Source organism: Chiloscyllium plagiosum, unplaced genomic scaffold, assembly GCF_037043375.1.
Source record: "Chiloscyllium plagiosum isolate Xiang-an unplaced genomic scaffold, Cpla_swu_hap1 HiC_scaffold_33, whole genome shotgun sequence".
Classification (NCBI taxonomy): Eukaryota; Metazoa; Chordata; class Chondrichthyes; order Orectolobiformes; family Hemiscylliidae; genus Chiloscyllium; species Chiloscyllium plagiosum.
This window is the reverse complement of record NW_028270171.1, coordinates 19,850,969-19,870,152: the sequence shown is the minus strand read 5'-3', so window position 1 is coordinate 19,870,152 and position 19,184 is coordinate 19,850,969. Positions and strand designations below refer to the sequence as shown.

General features: G+C 42.6%; 1 protein-coding gene across 1 annotated transcript; it reads right to left on the bottom strand.

Annotated features, from left to right (window-relative positions):
* Positions 1 to 506: 506 nt before the first annotated feature.
* On the bottom strand, positions 507 to 18,911 carry LOC122542276 (uncharacterized). Its single transcript, XM_043679849.2, has 3 exons — positions 18,847 to 18,911; positions 16,826 to 16,968; positions 507 to 5,253 (listed from the first exon to the last, which is right to left on the bottom strand). Exon 3 carries the CDS (start codon positions 5,116 to 5,118, stop codon positions 4,171 to 4,173), a length of 948 nt encoding a protein of 315 aa, XP_043535784.2. The 5' UTR covers positions 5,119 to 5,253; positions 16,826 to 16,968; positions 18,847 to 18,911; the 3' UTR covers positions 507 to 4,170.
* Between the last annotated feature and the right edge of the window lie 273 nt (positions 18,912 to 19,184).

Genomic DNA, 19,184 nt, shown 5'->3' with positions numbered 1-19,184 from the left:
GATGCTGTCAGATCTTTTTTTATTTATTAATTGTGGGACATGAGCATTACTGGCTGGGCCAGAATATATTGCCTATCCCTACTTGCACTCTGAGAAGGCTGTAATGAGTTGTCGTCTTGAACTGCTGCAGTCCATGTGCTGTAGGTCACCCACAATGACCTGAGGGAGGGATTTCCAGGATTTTGGACCATCGGTAGTGAAATAGAGAAAAGAGCAAATGATTGGCTGAAATTGTCAAGAAGATGAGATGTTGAACCTGGAAAATGTTTGTTAATTTCAGTGCAGGGAAGGGAACTAAGCAAAATTTTAATTTCCTGAATAGTTTTAAAATCTCAATTTATATTCTGTTTCGAGTGTCACAAATTGTCAGCGCTATATTTACAAAGAAGTTTCATTTTGTGAAATTACCCTCTGCTGCTTTGTAGTGATGTAGTCTTGCATCACTCTAACCTAACTTGTGTGGTGTTGGGGTGGAATGACCAAATGATTCACTCGACACCCAGGAGTTCACTTCCAGCAAAGAGTTTATTAAAATTACACCGGTGGGAAGAAACCCTATGAAAATCCAGAAAGCTCTTCCTGAACAAGAGAAAGACATATTTTTATGCATTGGATTCAGCCCGCCTTTAGCAAATACACAAAGAAGTATTATTAAGTAATACATTCCAGTTAAGCTAATCATATGACTGCACGCCAGGAGATTGATAGGCTTGTGGTCTGTCCCTGGTCCTTCATGGTCTGATGATGTTTCCCAGACTCTTTTATCTTCTTTCTTGAGGCTTTTCACAATGGACACTGTATTCAACCACATTCCTTGCCAGGCATTTACCAGCTTCACTATGTTAACTACCAATTAATTGGTTACTAGCCGATAACAAAGACTTCTAAAAATTCTGTTATACAGTTTACTAACCTCTTACAGGATATATAAAGGCTATTAATTTTTACTAATTGTTATACAATTTATAATATCAGTTCCAATATTGTTATATGGTTACACCTAATGTTCGACTGCAAAAATATAAGTCTCAGGAGCTTCTGTTAATCAGAAACAAGAACAGAAATTGCTGGAAAAGCTCAGCAGGTCTGGCAGCTTTTGTGGAGAGAAATCAGAGTTCACTTTTTGGGTCACGTAACCCTCCCTCCATTCTGAGGACAAGGCACTGAACCTGAGACGTTAACTCTACTTTGTCTCCACTGATGTTGCCAGATCCACTCCACTTTACTAACAGTTCTCTTTCCCACCATATTTACTAGACACTCCTTTCTTTATCCTTGGGTCTCTTACAATGTGTTCATTGAACCCACATTTCAATGTCTGCTAGTTTCTGACCTGTGATTCATTTCTCCCTGTAATGACTTGGGGACTGGTTTTACTGTCTCTGAGACTGGTTTGCTCTCAATTTTATTTGAATTCTTTTCCCCTAATGCTTTTAGTGGGTTTTTTTTGTGCATAGGTGCATTTATAACTACTTCAGAATATATATCTTTGAAGAATCTTAACTAAAACCTACTATTCGTACTGCAACAGTTTGATTAAATAATTAAAAAGAGATTCACAAATTAAATGCAGTGTGAAATGGCCAATGTAAATCCAGCAAAACAAATTTTCAGTCCAGGAGAAAGAAACACCAAAAGAGATGATCTAGCAGCAGAGACCTTATAGAGGTTTACAAAATTATGAGGGGCATGGAGAGGGTAAATAGACAAAGTCTTTCCCTGGGGTCGAGGAGTCCAGAGCTAGAGGGCATTGGTTTAGGGCGAGAGGGGAAAGATATAAAAGAGACCTAAGGGCAACTTTTTCATGCAGAGGGTGGTGCGTGTATGGAATGAGCTGCCAGAGGATGTGGTGGACGCTGGTACAATTGCAACATTTAATGGGAGACTGATTAGCAAGGTTAGATCTCATAGAATACAGGGAGAACTAGTCATTTGGACACAGAACTGGCTCAAAGGTAGAAGACAGAGGGTGGTGGTGGAGGGTTGTTTTTCAGACTGGAAGCCTGTGACCAGTGGAGTGCCACAAGGATCGGTGTTGGGTCCTCTACTTTTTGTCATTTACATAAATGATTTGGATGCAAGCATAAGAGGTACAGTTAGTAAATTTGCAGATGACACCAAAATTGGAGGTGCAGTGGACAGTGAAGAGGGTTACCTCAGATTACAACGGGATCTGGACCAGATGGGCCAATGGGCTGAGAAGCGGCAGATGGAGTTTAATTCAGATAAATGCAAGGTGCTGCATTTTGGGAAAGCAAATCTTAGCAGGACTTATACACTTAATGGTAAGGTCCTAGGGAGTGTTGCTGAATAAAGAGACCTTGGAGTGCAGGTTCATAGCTCCTTGAAAGTGGAGTCCCAGGCAGATAGGATAGTGAAGAAGGCGTTTAGTATGCTTTCCTTTATTGGTCAGAGTATTGAGTACAGGAGTTGGGAGGTCATGTTGCAACTGTACAGAATATTGGTTAGACCACTGTTGGAATATTGCGTGCAATTCTGGTCTCCTTCCTATCGGAAAGATGTTGTGAAACTTGAAAGGGTTCAGAAAAGATTTACAAGGATGTTGCCAGGGTTGGAGGATCTGAGTTACAGGGAGAGGCTGAACAGGCTGGGGCTGTTTTCCCTGGAGCTTTGGAGGCTGAGGGGTGACCTTATAGAGGTTTACAAAATTATGAAGGGCATGGATAGGATAAATAGACAAAGTCTTTTCCCTGGGGTCGAGGAGTCCAGAACTAGAGGGCATTGGTTTAGGGCGAGAGGGGAAAGATATAAAAGAGACCTAAGGGCAACTTTTTCATGCAGAGGGTGGTGCGTGTATGGAATGAGCTGCCAGAAGAAGTGGTGGAGGCTGGTACAATTGCAACATTTAATGGGAGACTGATTAGCAAGGTTAGATCTCATGGAATACAGGGAGAACTAGCCATTTGGACACAGAACTGGCTCAAAGGTAGAAGACAGAGGGTGGTGGTGGAGGGTTGTTTTTCAGACTGGAAGCCTGTGACCAGTGGAGTGCCACAAGGATCGGTGCTGGGTCCTCTACTTTTTGTCATTTACATAAATGATTTGGATGCAAGCATAAGAGGTACAGTTAGTAAATTTGCAGATGACACCAAAATTGGAGGTGCAGTGGACAGTGAAGAGGGTTACCTCAGATTACAACAGGATCTGGACCAGATGGGCCAATGGGCTGAGAAGTGGCAGATGGAGTTTAATTCAGATAAATGCAAGGTGCTGCATTTTGGGAAAGCAAATCTTAGCAGGACTTATACACTTAATGGTAAGGTCCTAGGGAGTGTTGCTGAATAAAGAGACCTTGGAGTGCAGGTTCATAGCTCCTTGAAAGTGGAGTCCCAGACAGATAGGATAGTGAAGAAGGCGTTTAGTATGCTTTCCTTTATTGGTCAGAGTATTGAGTACAGGAGTTGGGAGGTCATGTTGCGGCTGTACAGGACATTGGTTAGACCACTGTTGGAATATTGCGTGCAATTCTGGTCTCCTTCCTATCGGAAAAATGTTGTGAAACTTGAAAGGGTTCAGAAAAGATTTACAAGGATGTTGCCAGGGTTGGAGGATCTGAGTTACAGGGAGAGGCTGAACAGGCTGGGGCTGTTTTCCCTGGAGCTTTGGAGGCTGAGGGGTAACCTTATAGAGGTTTACAAAATTATGAAGGGCATGGATAGGATAAATAGACAAAGTCTTTTCCCTGGGGTCGAGGAGTCCAGAACTAGAGGGCATTGGTTTAGGGCGAGAGGGGAAAGATATAAAAGAGACCTAAGGGGCAACTTTTTCATGCAGAGGGTGGTGCGTGTATGGAATGAGCTGCCAGAGGATGTGGTGGACGCTAGTACAATTGCAACATTTAAGAGGCATTTGGATGGGTATATGAATAGGAAGTGTTTGGAGGGACATGGGCCGGGTGCTGGCAAGTGGGACTAGATTGGGTTGGGATATCTGGTCGGCATGGACGGGTTGGACCGAAGGGTCTGTTTCCATGCTGTACATCTCTATGACTCTATGACTCTAAGTGTTTTACTGCAATAGAGAGAGAGAGAGACAGGCAGACAGACAGAGTTGCGTCAGCATCAACTCCAAATAACGTCAGCTGAAAGCACAACTGAAACCCTGGGTCTGTGTGAACCTGACGCTACCCAGGCATGCTTTTTTTTTAATTTAAAAAAAAATCAGTGATGTTCCAAACCTACTGGTCACAACATTCAGATATAGTACTGTCCTGAGGTACTTTGTAAATTTTGCCCAGGAATTCTTTTGAAAGTCAATGATAAGAGATTTAAACTGTTCCTTTACACTTTTAAGTTGATCATCAAGAAGCAGCGTCAGGTATTGATCCTTGATATCATTGATATCGTTGAAACTGAAGTGAGGGTAATATACGCAAACAGAATGACCCGCTTCCTTGTCTGTCAAGCTGATGCCTAAAGGAAACCGAAACAAGTGAATGACTGACCTCTTTTGTTTCTTGACTGCAAGTGCCAGTTCACTCATGGTAACACAGTGGACATGCGCTACCTGAACCACTGCAGATGAGTCGATAACGCCCAAGTAAACCATGTCAGAAAGCATTTCCAGATACATTCTGGCACCTTTCAACCAGGCTAGGAAGTTTGACACAGTCGCACTTCGGGGATATTTAAGCATATTTTGGCTGGCTCGATTGAGCTGGTTAAACAGGTCCCTTTCATAGATTGTAACTTCTTCACAAAGTTTCTTTTTGTTGTTTGCAAACATTTCGTAGCGATTCTGATAAGCGATAATGAGGTTACTGATTTCCTGAATGGATTCCTCATGGAGTATTTTACGGACTGCGTTCTCAGTCATTTCACTGACATTTTCAGAGTTGTTTCGAAATAGGTCTACAGCAACACAACCAGCAAGAATGATTGCTCCTAGTCCAGTCATACAAAAAGCTGCAGGGAGCACTTTAAGCTTTAATATTAAGTCAAGAATACTTTCCAATCCTTTAATTGTTGCTTGTTCTAAAATTTTCTTTGTGTACTTCATGCTTTTTATGTCTTGTTCATATGCTCCTTTTTTCATCATCTTCACATACAGGTTTCTCGCAGCTTCTTTTTTCACACATCCTGAAACTTTATTGCCCATAGTTTTTGTTCAGGTTCAACCTTGCACCAAATAGAACTCAGATACAGTAAGTCCCAAATGGATTAAAGACACTTGGACTGAATGTCTCTTGGTGGATGTCTAATTGTTAACATTTTACTCTTCTCTTGTGTGCATCTGGACAATAGAATAGAATAGTAATTTATTGCCACTTGTACTTTGCCTTGTGGTTAGGCTGCTGTGGCATGTAGGTTCAATGGTTAGCACTGCTACCTCACTATACCAAGGACCCCCGGTTCGATTCCAGCCTCGGGTGACTGCCTGTATGGAGTTTGAATGTTCCCCATGTCTGTGGGGATTTCCCCTGGGTGCTCTGGTTTCGCCCATGATCCAAAGATATGCAAGTGGATTGGTCATCCCTGATATCCAGGGATGTGCTGGCCAGATAGATTAGCCACAGGTAGTGCAGGGTTACAGGGATGGGATAGGTGGGTTGGTTTGGGTGGGATGCTGTTTAGAAGGGCAGTGTGGCCTTAATGGGCTGAATGGCCCGCTTCCAAACAGTAGGGAATCTATGATTGTAGGCTTGTTTTGGTCTATGGTCAGGGAAAGGAGGGTGTGACTACAAGAGGCTAGTATGGGGATCAAGAAGGTAGAAATGCAAGAATTCAGTCTTTACAGTTGTCCAAAAGGTCCAAGAGATTTCTGCAGTCAGACTGGCTGAAAGTGGTGGTGCAGATAGATAAGCAAACTGACTATGGCATTCTTGTACAGGAAGCCATTCAAGTGGGGTGAGGAATGTAGTGGTAATAGGGGTCATTCTTTGGAATAAACATGGCTGTCTACAGTGAAGACTGAGAGGGGATATGACAAGACTGAGAGGGCATATGATTGAGACATATAAGATTATTAAAGGATTGGACACTCTGGAGGCAGGAAACATGTTTCCGCTGATGGGTGAGTGCCGAACCAGAGGACACAGCTTAAAAATACGGGGTTGACCATTTAGGACAGAGATGAGGAGAAACTTCTTCACCCAGAGAGTGGTGGCTGGTGTGGAATGCTCTGCCCCAGAGGGCAGTGGAGGCCCAGTCTCTGGATTCATTTAGAAAAGAGTTGGATAGAGCTCTCAAGGATAGTGGAATCAAGGGTTATGGAGATAAGGCAAGAACAGGATACTGATTAAGGATGATCAGCCATGATCATATTGAATGGTGGTGCAGGCTCGAAGGGCAGAATGGTCTACTCCTGCACCTATTGTCTATTGTCTATTGTGAAGAACAATAGTATTGATGACAGTGTTGCCTGCCTAGTGCCAGGATTCAGGACATTTGCATTGGGCTGGAAATGAACTTGGAGAGAGAGGAGGAGGTTCCAGTGGCATTGATCAAATTAGGAAAGAGCTTCTGTTGAGAGAATATGAGCAGCTAGAGCACAATTTTTTTAAAAAAGCAGAAAAGCAGAACTTCAAAGGTAGCAATCACTGAATTATTACCTGATCCACAAGCAATTTGGTGAGATGAATGTGTAGCTCAATGATCGATATGGGGGAAATGATGTGGGAATATGATACCTGTACTGGGGAAAGTGGGAGCTGGACTACTGGGACAGTCCCAGGAGCTGAACTCTAGTGTGTTGTATAAGTGGAGTGATAGAAATGGCTTCAGACATAAGTAGCTGGGGCATTGTGGTGGGGGGTGCGAGTTGTTTGGGTGGGGTCTCTTGTCGGGGATTAAGTTGGGGAAGATTAGATAAGTTTAGCAGCATCAGCAGCAATTAGAAGGCAAGAAATCAATAATGGAATTGGTGATCAGTGTGTGATAGAAAGGGACAGAGTGTACATATCTACATATGGAACAGTAGATAGGACTTGAGATTACAAATTTAATAAAAAGACAAAAATAAAGGCTTGTATTTGAATGCACATGGAACTTGGAACAAAACAGATCAATCGACTGTGCAAAAAAAATAAATATGAATGATCTGATAGACACTACAGAGAGCTGACTCTAAAGCTGGGACCTCAATATACGTAATGACACTTAGAAGGTTGTAAATGTGGCACAGTAACTCTGTTTATGAAGGATGGCACCTGTACAAGAGTCAGATATTATCACGATTCCGGAGATCGGATGTAAAATCAGTTTGAATAAAGATGAGAGATAGTAAAGGCAAAACATTACCTGTGGGTATGGTTTATAAGCCCCTCAAAGCAACCACACTATAATTACAATTCTTCCTCACAAGACAACATCCCTTAATTCCAAAATCTCAAAAACTCAGGTATTAGTTAAGAGAACTTTTTTTCTGAACTGTCTCTAATGCATTTACATTCTTTCTTAAGTGAAGGAGAGTGTAGCAAAACAACCTTACTTTTATACTTCATTCCACTTTTAATAAACAGCAATGTTCCATTTGCCTTTCTAATCACATGCTACACCTCTAGATTAACATGTTGAAGTGTCATGTACCAGTATGCCCAGATCCCTCTGTACCTCAGAATTCTGTACTCACTCTCCATTTAAATGAAATGCTACTTTACTAATCTTTCATATAAGGTGGACAGTTCACATTTTCTCAATATATTCCATCTCCCAAATTATATTTGCTCTTTATTCATTCACAGATGTGGGAAGCGTTTATTGCCCATCCTTAATTGCCCAGAGGACAGTTAAGAGTCAATCACATTGCTGTGTGTCTGGAGTCACATATAGGCCAGACCAGGTAAGGATGGCTCATTTCCTAAAGGACATTAGTGAAACCAGATGGGTTTTCTTGACAATTGACAATGGATTCATGGTCATCATTAGACTCTTAATTCCAGACATTCATTGAATTCAAATTCCACCATCGGCCATGACAGGATTAAAATCCAGCTCTCCAGAACATCACCTGAGTCTTTGGGTTGACAGTTCAGAAACAAGACCTCCAGGCCATCACCTCTCCATTGTCTACTCATGAAACTAATTTACTTGCCTTTTTGTCCTCCTCACAACTTACTGTCCTACCTTGTCTTTGAACAGTCAGCACATTTAAAGCTACCATACATTTTGTCCCTTCATCTAAGTAATTGATATATATTGTAAATAATTGAGGTCCCACCACTGATCTACCAGGCACATCACTTATCAATCCAAAAAAAAGTCCTATTTTTGTGTACCTTCTGCTTCCTGTTAGCCAATGAATCCTCCACTTATGTTAATAGAGGAAGGTGATGGGCTAGTGATATTATTACTAGTGGTATTATTGCCAGAGACCTACATAACATTCTGGGACCTATGTGGCAAGGTAGCTCAGGGGTTAGCACTGCTGCCTCACAGCGCTTGGGACCTGGGTTCGATTCCAGCCTCGGGTGACTGCCTGTGTGGAGTTTGCACATTCTCCCCTTATCTGTGTGGGTTTCCTCCCACAATCCAAAGCTTATGCAGGTGAGGTGAACTGGTCATGGGAAATTGTTCAGGGATGTGTAGGTCAGGGGGTAAATCTATGATAATAGGGTAGGGAAGTGGGTCTGGATGAGTTACTCTTTGGAGGGTCATTGTGGATTTGTTGGGCTGAAGGGCCTATTTCCACCACTGTTGGGATTCTATGATCCTATGAATTAAAATTTCAATAAAAATCTGGAATTAAGAGTCTGATGGTGACCATGAAACGGTTGTCAATTGTTGGAAGAACCAATCTGGTGACCTTTAGGAGGGGGAAGAGCTGTTGCCTTTAATTCATCCGGTCTACATGTGACTCCAGACCTGCAGCAATGTGGTTGACTCTTAATCACCCTGGGGCAATTAGGGAAGGGCAATAAATGTTGACCTTGCCAGTGACATCCACATCCCAATAATGAATATTAAAACAAATGCTACCCTCTACATAGATTTTACATACCCTCTACATACCCTCTATGTAGAAAACTTTGATGTGGCCTTGCCAAATTCCTCTTGAAGGTTAAGTGCAGAACATCTGTTTCATCTGCATTTTATTTCTAACAATGTCCTCATTACCCCCACTCTGGTGATTGTAATCAGTTTCAGTTCATTGCTCCCTTTCGCATTATGATTCCCAATTATTTCTGGAATATTACTTGCATCCTCTAAAGTGAAGACAAATGCAAGACTTCTGTTCAATTCATCTGTCTTCCATACTTTTCACTATTAATGCCCCAGATTAATTCTCGAGAAGACCGACACTCATTTTACTTACTCTTTTCCGTTTTGAGTAACTGTAGAAACTCTTACCATCTGTTTTATATTTCTAGCTTAACATTCCCTGTTGCTCTAATTTCCACTTTCTTACCAACCTTATTGCCATTCTTTGCTGTTCTTCATATTCTGCTCAATCTTCTGACCTCCAACCATCATACAGCAGAGTTATGTTTGTTGTTTCAATTTACATCAGCCAATATTTAACTTCCTTATTTAGCTGCAGATGACTGACTGTAACATTTTTTTTGAAAGCTGTGAACTATCTTGTTAAATGCCTACCACTGCGTCTCTATTTACCTACCTTCTTAAATTGCAACAGTCTGGATCCAGACCCATTGCTAAGCACTTAAGAAGGATTGTAGTGTCGAACTTTTAACTGTATTTCTTTATTTTTCTACTTTATAGATAAGAGTTTGTATCAATGTATCTTTGCACCTAGGATAGCGTCGGAGAATGGCGACTTTGTAAACTTGTCACTGTACTCCTGTATCTCTGTACTTAAGTACATAGAGTCATAGGAGTCATAGAGACGTACAGCACAGAAACAGACCCTTTGGTCCAACCCGTCCATGCTGACCAGATATCCCAACCTAATTGGTCCCTTATGCCAGCAATTGGCCCATATCCCTCTAAACCCTTTCTATTCATATACCCATACTGATGCCTTTTAAATGTTGTAATTGTACCAGCCTCCACCACTTCCTCTGGCAGCTCATTCCATACACGCACCTCCCTATGTGAAGATAAATTCTAATTCACTAATCCACGAAACTTACTTACCAGTTCACTTTAGCCAGCTCTGTCTTCATGCTCTCAGAATGACCTTATGTAACTTTAAAGCATTCTTCTTAGCCTCACTGAATAGGAAATTCAATCTTATGAACACTGCTACCAATAGGGACCTTTACTATGTGGTTATTAATTAATCCTGTCTCATTACATAGCCCCACATCTTGTACAGCGTGCTTTCGTGTAGTCCTCAGAGTATGCTGTACCATGAAACTGTCCCATGAACTCATTGCACAGGCTACTAATTTGATTCAGCCAATCTGCACATTGATTACAATTATCTATGACTATCTCTGTCCCTTTCTCACAAGCCCCCATTATTTCCTCCTGTAATCTCCATTCTACACCCGTATTCTTTGGGGGTTAGAGAAATGAGAGGTGATCTGATTGAAGCATATAGATCCTGAGAGGATTTGTTAGGATGGATACTAAAAAAGACGTTTCCTCTTGTTGGAGAGACTAGAACTGGAGGACACTATTTTAAAAAAATACAGTAAATAAAAACATGGGATCTCCCATTTAAGATTTCTTTTCTCTCAGACATTTGTGAGTCTTTGGAGCTCTCATCCCCTGAGAGCAGTGGAAATGGGATCACTAAATACTTTGAGGCAGAGTTAGATTCTTGAATAATAAGGGAGACAAGTAATATCAGAGATAGACATCAATGTGAAATGAAGCCATATAAATATCAGCCATGGGACTAAGGGTGGAGGTTCATGGTTGCTTGAGAGTGAAGTTGTAGGTTGATATGATAGTGAAGAAGGGCTTGGCATGCTTGCTTTTATTGGTTAGTGCATTGAGTATAGGAATTAGATTAGATTAGATTCCCTACAGTGTGGAAACAGGCCCTTCGGCCCTACAAGTCCACACCGACCCTCCGAAGAGTAACCCACCCAGACTCATTTCCCTCTGACTAACGCACCTAACCTATGGGCAATTTAGCATGGCCAATTCACCTGACCTGCTCATCTTTGAACTGTGGGAGGAAACTGGAGCACCCGGAGGAAACCCACGCAGACACGGGGAGAATGTGCAAACTCCACACAGTCAGTCGCCCGAGGCCGGAATCGAACCTGGACCCTGGTGCTGTGAGGCAGCAGTGCTAACCACTGAGCCACCGTGCTGCCACATTGCCGCCATATTGTAGCTGTACAGGACATTGGTGAGGCCACTTTTGGAATACTGCATTCAGTGCTGGTCTCCCTGCTATGGAAAAGATGTTGTGAAGTTCAGGGTTCAGCCAAGATTTGCAAGGATGTTGCCAGGACTGGAGCTATTGGGAGAGACTGAATAAGCTGAGGCTGTTTTCCCTGGAGTGTTGGAGGCTGGGGGGTGACCTTGTAGAGGTTGATAAAGTAATGAGGGGCATGGATAGTATTTTTATCCCAGGGTAGTGGAGTCCAAAACTAGAGGGCATAGGTGTAGGGTGAAAGGGGTAAGATTTGAAAGGGACTTTCACTCAGAGGGTGGTGGATGTATGGAATGAGCTGTCAGAGTAAGTGGTAGAGGCTGGTACAATTACAACATTTAAAAGGCATCTGGATGGATGCATGAATAGGAAAGTTCATAGAGGGATATGGGCTAAATGCTGGAAAATGGGACTGGATTAATTTAGGATGTCTGGTTGGACTGAAAGATCTGTTTCCATGCTGTACACCTCTATGGCTCTCTGACTCTATGATCTTGTTGAACACTGGAGCAGTATAGAAAGACCAAATTTCCTCACTTGCTACTAATTCCTAAGTTTGCATGAACATATATGTTAAGCAAAAAACAATGCAGTACATAGAAATAAAGAAATTAGGAGCAGGAGTAGGCCATTCAGCCCTTCGGGTCTGCTACACCAGTCTATATGATCATGGCTTATCCTCTATCTCAGTGCCACACTCCCACTTTCTCCCCATACCTGTAATATCTCAAAAATTATCTCTTTCTTGAATATATTCAGTGTAGCTGTTCAGTTATTGCTGTGGGTCTGGAATCACATGTACGGGCCAGACAGGTACAGACAGCAAAATAGCTTCCCTCCAGGGCATTAGCAAACCAGACATCAAACTGTGATGATTTCTCAGTCGCCGTTACTGATACTACCTTTTAAATTCCAGAATTTTAATTCCTAAGGCTCAATTGCATTTCACGAAAGAGCAAGAACTATGGGAGGGAAAACATTGGAGGAGTATTGGGAAAGAAAGTTAAATGAGGATTGGCCTGAGCACCTTAGGATCTGTGTAATGGTGCGGATGTCTAATTAGTACATGAATAGGAAGGGCTTAGAGGGATATGGGCCACATGCTGGCAAATAGGCCTAGATTTATTTCTGATGTCTGGTTGGCGTGGACAAGTTAGACCAAAGGGCCTGTTTCTGTGCTGTAAATCTCAATGACCCTATGACTCAAAGAGTACAATTGTTCTAAATGCGTTAAGCAGTCAGTGTGGCTTGTAGCGTTGATCGCGACACCTGCACTTATGTTAAAATCTTAGTTGGTTGGCAAACTTCTCGTTTAATTTACTTTTTAGAATCATAGGACCCCTACAGTATGGAAGCAGGCCATTAGGCCCATCGAGTTCACATCGACCCTCCAAAGAGGGTCCCACCCCCTGAATCCTGCATTCTCCATGGCCAATCCATCCAACCTGCACATCTTTGGAAGGAAACCTGCAAAGATACTGGGAGAATGTGTAAACTCCATGCAGATGGTTGCCAGAAGGTAGAATCGTACCTGGGTCCCTGGTGCCGTGAAGCAGCAGTGCCAACCATTGAACCAACATGCCTCTCCTTACTCAACATCTGGCCTTCCTAATGAAAGGACTCGAATACAGAAGCAATTGTACAGAACCTTGGTGAGACCACACCCGAAGTATTTGGTTCTCATATCTGAGGAAGGACATTCTGGCTACGGAGGGAGTGCAGGGCAAAGGTTTACCAGACTGAATCCTAAGATGGCAGGACTGATATATGAAGAGAGACTGTATCAGTTAGGGAGAATATTCCTAGAGTTCGGAAGAAGGAGGGGTCCTCATAGGAGCCTTTTAAATGCACGAGAAAGGGTGATTGAAGGAAGGATGTTTTCAATGACCTGGGAGTCCAGAGCAGAGGTCACATTCCAAGTATATTGGGTAGGCCTTTTACGACTGAGATGAGGAGAAATGTCTTCACCCAGAGAGTGGGAAGCCTGGGGAATTCTCTGCAACAGAAAGTGGATGAGGCCAAAACATTGAATGTTTGCAAGAAGGAGTTAGATATAGTCCTTAGCATTTAAAGGACCAATGGATATGGGGGAGAAAATGGAATCAGAGAAGAGTAGGATTATTAGCCAATGTACTGATCCCTGCAGAACCCCATTGGATACAGCTTCCTAGTCACATAAATACCCATCTATCCCTTTGCTTCCAGCTTCTGACCGAATTTAAAATTCGATCTGCCACTTGCCCTTGGATCACGTGGGCTGTTACTTTTCTCGTCAGTCTGCTGTGTGGGACCTTGTCTAAAACCTTGCTGAAAGTGCTGCACACTGCGTCTAATGCACTGTCCTTCTCGATCCTTGCTTTCATTTCCTCAAAACGTTTAATTTACTTCATGAATCTCGATGTTCCTCCGACAATCCATTTTGATCAATGCGTTCCCCTCTCAATGGCTATTCACACTGACATGCAGAACATTTTTCATTAATTTACACACTTTCGAGTGACCATCTTGTAATTATTCAGCCACCTCTTCATTCTGTTTTAAGTAACAGAACAAGGTTAGCAGTTCTCCAGTAACTGTGCTTCCATGACTACCCTTTATAAGGCAGAGGTAGGTACTTACCAGTCCTTGGTGAAACTTTTCCTGTTGTGCCAGAATCAAATGAGTCATCTGCAAATGTCCAAGTCCCTACCTCCCAATCTCTGCATTTATGTTTTTCTAGTTGTGAACAGTTTACAATTCCCTCTCCCTGCAGCCTGATAATTCATACAAGTAATTGCATGCTCAACAGCTCTATAATAATAGATGAATTTCTCAGAAGCCTAGCTGAAAGTGAAACTATGTGAACATATGAAAAAGGGTGAGGCTGAACAGACTGGGACTGTTTGCTCTGGGGCGTTAGGTGATCTTTCAGAGGGACATTGAACAGGATAAATAGACAAGGTCATTTCCCTGGGGTGGGGGTGTCCAGAACTAGAGGGCATAGGTTTGGGGTGAGAGGGGAAGGTTTAAAAGGGACCTTAAGGGGCAACTTTTTCATGCAGAGGGTGGTGCGTGTGTGGAATGAGCTGCTACAGGAAGTGGTGGTGGCTGGTATAATTACAACAGTTAACAGGCATCTGTATTGGGTATATGAATAGGAAGAATTGAGAGGGATATGGGCCAGGTGCTGGCAAGTGGGACTAGATTAAGTTAAGATATCTGGTCGACATGGACGGGTTGGACCGAAAGGTCTGTTTCCGGTGCTGTATAGCTCTATGACTCGAAAAGTTGGCTTGATTGAGCCTGCTCTGCTTTTTATTAAGATCATGACCAATTTGATTTTAGCCTTAACTCTAAATTCCAGCAGATCTCTTGAGAAGCAAGAATCCATTCATCTGCCTGGAAAATATGTAAACTTCCTGCATCCTCTGTTTTTTTTTTGAGGAAGGGGAATTCCAAAGACTCAGAACCCTCTGAGAGTGAAAAGTATTTCTTTATCTTAAATGGGAGCCCCTTATTCTAAAACTGTGTACCCCGGTCTGGATTCTGTCACAAGAGGAAAGATCCTTTTCACACCTACTTGGTCAAGTCTCCTCAGGTTCTTAAAGGTTTATTTTAGATTAGTTTCCCTACAGTGTGGAAACAGGCCCTTCAGCCCAACACCGACCCTCCGAAGAGTAACCCAGCCAGTCCCATTTCCCTCTGACCAATGTACCTAACACTATGGACAATTTAGCATGGCCATTTCACCTGACCTGCATATCTTTGGACTGTGAGAAGAAACCGGAGTATCAGGAGTAAACCCACACAGATAGGGGGAGAATGTCCACACAGACAGTCGACCAAGGCTGGAATCGAACCTGGGACACTGGTGCTGTGAGGCAGCAGTGCTAACCATTGAGCCACCGTGCCACCCTTTAATTAACTCAATTCTCTCTTTGAAACTCCAGAGGATACAATCACTGTGATAGTTGCCTTCATCACAAGGCAATCCACTCATTCTGGGTGTTAGTCCAGTAAACCATCTGTGATCTGCTTCCAATACATTACCATCCTCTATAAGTACAGTGACCGGTACTTACATTGTACTCCAGATGTGGCCTCACCAATGCCATGTAAAACCATTCTTGCATTCAATTCCCCTTGCAATAAACCATAACTTTCTATTAGCTTTCCTGATTACTTGCTGTACCTGCTCACTAACCTCTTGCAATTTGTGCACTGGGTGGGGATGGGGGGTAGAGATGGACATGTTCCTCTATAGCACCATTCTAATCCCACAACTGCACCATTTGCTGACAGTTTCTGTGGTGAACACACTGTACATGCATCACCTCTGCACAAAAATCTCAAAGTTGAAGTCAAGTAGCCCTTGGTCAAGTTAAAATATATTAATGACTTGGATGAGGGACAAAGTTAAAAACCACACAACACCAGGTTATAGTCCAACAAGTTGGAAGGAGCAGCGCTCCGATAGCTAGTGCTTCCAAATAAAGCTGTTGGATTACAACCTGACTGTTGTGTGATTTTTTAACTTTGTCCACCCTAGTCCAAAACTGGCTCCTCCGCATCTTGGATGAGGGAAGTGAACATGCTATTACCAGTTTTGCAGAAAAGTACATTGGAAGACAAGTGGCAAGGATGAGACAAAGAGTTTGCAAAGGGATAAACAGGTTACGTGGGTGGGCAAAGTCTTAGAGGAGAAAGTGAGGTCTGCAGATGCTGGAGATCAGAGCTGAAAATGTGTTGCTGGAAAAGCGCAGCAGGTCGGGCAGCATCCAGGGAACAGGAGAATCGACGTTTCGGGCATAAGCCCTTCTTCAGGAATGAGGAAAGTGTGTCCAGCAGGCTAAGATAAAAGGTAGGGAGGAGGGACTTGGGGGAGGGGCGATGGAAATGCGATAGGTGGAAAGAGGTCAAGGTGAGGGTGATAGGTCAGAGTGGGGTGGGGGCGGAGAGGTCAGGAAGAAGATTGCAGGTTAGGAAGGCGGTGCAGATGGAATATAACGAGGAGCTTTCTTATGAGGACAATTTGAGTAAGATTCTTAAGGGGTTCTTAAAGACATAATCTCAAAGTAAGGGCTGCCATTTAAAATAGAGATGAGGATGAATTTCCTCTCTTAGAGAGTTATAAATCTGTGGAATTCTTTGGTGCAGAGGATAGAGGTTGGGTTGTGAAAGGTATTCAATACTGAGATAGATTTTTACCTAGTGAGGGAATTGAGGGTTACATGGAAAAGGTAGGAAAGTACAGTTGAGGATTTTCAGATCTGCCATGATCATATTGACTGGCAGAGCACTGGATGGACCAAATGGCCTACTGCTGCTCTTAAATCTTATGGTCTTATATCAGCAAGCCCTTGGGCAGCTTTAAGTTTAGGCTGATGAATGACAAATAATCTCTGCTACCACGAGCAACAAGAAAGTGTCCAACTTTTCCCTTTAACATCTGATGGTGCTAACATCATCAAATCCTTGACCATCAACATTATGGGCCATCAGCGCTGGCCAGAAATTCAAATGGACCAGTCATATAAATACTGTGGCTAGCTTTGCAGGTCTGAGGCTGGTGGCAATGAGTTAAATGAGTCACCTTTCTATTCACCAAAATCTTTTTGTTTCCAAGGCCCAAGTGACGAAATACTCTCCAGTTGCTTGAACAAGGGTAGGGCCAGCAACACGCAAGTCACCGAATACAGCAACGCTCTTAAAACAAAGCCGTAAGAAGTGTGGATGCTGTAAATCAGAAACAAAGGTAGAAATTACTGGAAAAGCTCAGCAGGTCTGGCAGTATCTGTGGAGACAAATCAGAGTCGAGTGATCCTTCCTCAGACCTTTGATCAACACAAGAAACGTTCACTCTCAGTACCACTGGCACATAGTGTCTGTATTGACAAGATGCATTGCAACAGCTTGCCAAGTCCTTGATGACATCTTCCAGACCCATGAACCACTCCACCTAAAAGATCAGGATCAGCAAGCACATCGGAGCAGCATTACCTCCAAATGTATATTCCAAGGCACACGCCCTCCTGATTGGAAAAAAATGTCATCATTCCGAACACTAACCCTTGACTCTCTCTGGGTCAAACTTCTTGGATCTTCCTTTGTAATGGCACTCTCAGAATGCACAAGATAAATAGTGAGCACAGTGGTGAAATACACTGATATCATAGAGTCCGAGAGATGTACAGCACGAAACAGACCCTTCGGTCCAACTCCAGATATCCTAATTTAGTCTAGTCCCATTTGCCAGCACCCGGCCCATATCCCTCCAAACTCTTCCTATTCATATACCCATCCAAATGCCTGTTAAATGTCGCAATTGTACCAGCCTCCTCCACTTCCTCTGGCAGCTCATTCCATACACGCACCACTCTCCGTGTGAAAATATTATCCCTTAGGTCCCTTTTAATATCTTTCCCCTCCCACCCTAAACCTATGCCCTCTAGATTTGGACTCCCCCTACCACAGGGAAAAGACCTTGTCTATTTACCCTTATCCATGCCCCTCATAATTTTGTAAACCTCTATAAGGTCACCCCTCAGCCTCCGACGCTCCAGGGGAAAACAGCCCCAACCTATTCAACCTCTTCCTACAGCTCAAACCCTCCAACCCTGGCAACATCTTTGTCAATCTTTTCTGAACCATTTCAAATTTCACAACATCTTTCCTACAGCAGGGAGACTAGAACTGAATGCAGTACAGAAAAACCTCGATTATCAGGCATTCGATTATCCGAAATTTGGATTACCCAATCAAGATCGCAAGGTCCCGATGCTTGGCTAAATTGTGCTATTCAGCATTCGATTATCTGAACATTTGATTATCGAAACAAATTCTCCCTGCCCATGTCATTCAGATAATCGAGGTTCCTCTGCGTTCCAAAAGTAGCCTACCTAATGTTCTGTACAGCCGCAACTGTATCAGGGTATAGTTGTATCTTTACTTCTGTTCCAAGTCAAATCTCAACCTTGAGAAAGGATTAAGAGATTTGGGGACATCTATTTAGATATCCTTGCTGAAGACTTCCATGTTATGCCAGAGGCAAGTACCTGTCATGGAATTGTCTGGAATAAGTTATTTTTCTTTGGTGCTGCATTTTTTTTTTTTCTTTTTTACCTTTCTCTTCCCTTTTCCCTGCACTCTTTCTCACCTCCATTATGACCTCTACTCTCACAACTGCATTTTTCAAATAATTAGTCATTCACAAATGAGCTGAAACTGCAAGAAATTGATCTATTTCATTCTCTCTGCCGTTTATACGTCAGCCTCTATGCTGTGGTACCAGTGGAGAGGGAGGTAGGTCTGCATAATGATTTCTGTTTACAAACAGAAATATCTTAGAGGTACACAGCAAGTCAATTTACATCTTAATGGACAAAGATGAGAAACATTTCAAATGGGAAACTCCCTCATTTCTGACTGAGTAATGACTTTTAACGACTTGATGAGGACTTGAGAATTCCTGACAAGTACACATTTTGACAAACCCTTTTGTTTTGCTCTCAAAATTTGCCAATTTTAGCAGAAAACCGATGTTTAGGAGAAGAAATTGAGTTTGTGATAGTTGTACAGTAAAACTGAACTTAAAGAGTTTAATGCAGTACTTACTTTCTTTCTTGTAGAATATGGAGGCTGGAGCCACAATATAAAACAATCAGAGAAGAAACGGAAACTATTTTGATTCCGGATGTGAAAACAGGAAAAGAATGTTCAACATGCTGAGTGGCAGCTTTTTGTACCATAGATTCTCCAGACGCTGAAGCATTCCAAGTCCAAATGGACCAAGACCTGGATATTAAGCTGAAAAGTGACAAGTAACATTCACACCACACAAATGTTAGTTGGTCTTGAGCTGCCAATGATTCTCTCCAACCAGGGAGAACGCTGGCCCAGCCTTACCCCGCAAGGGAACATATGAAAAGGGAGATTTAACTAATGTCCCTTGA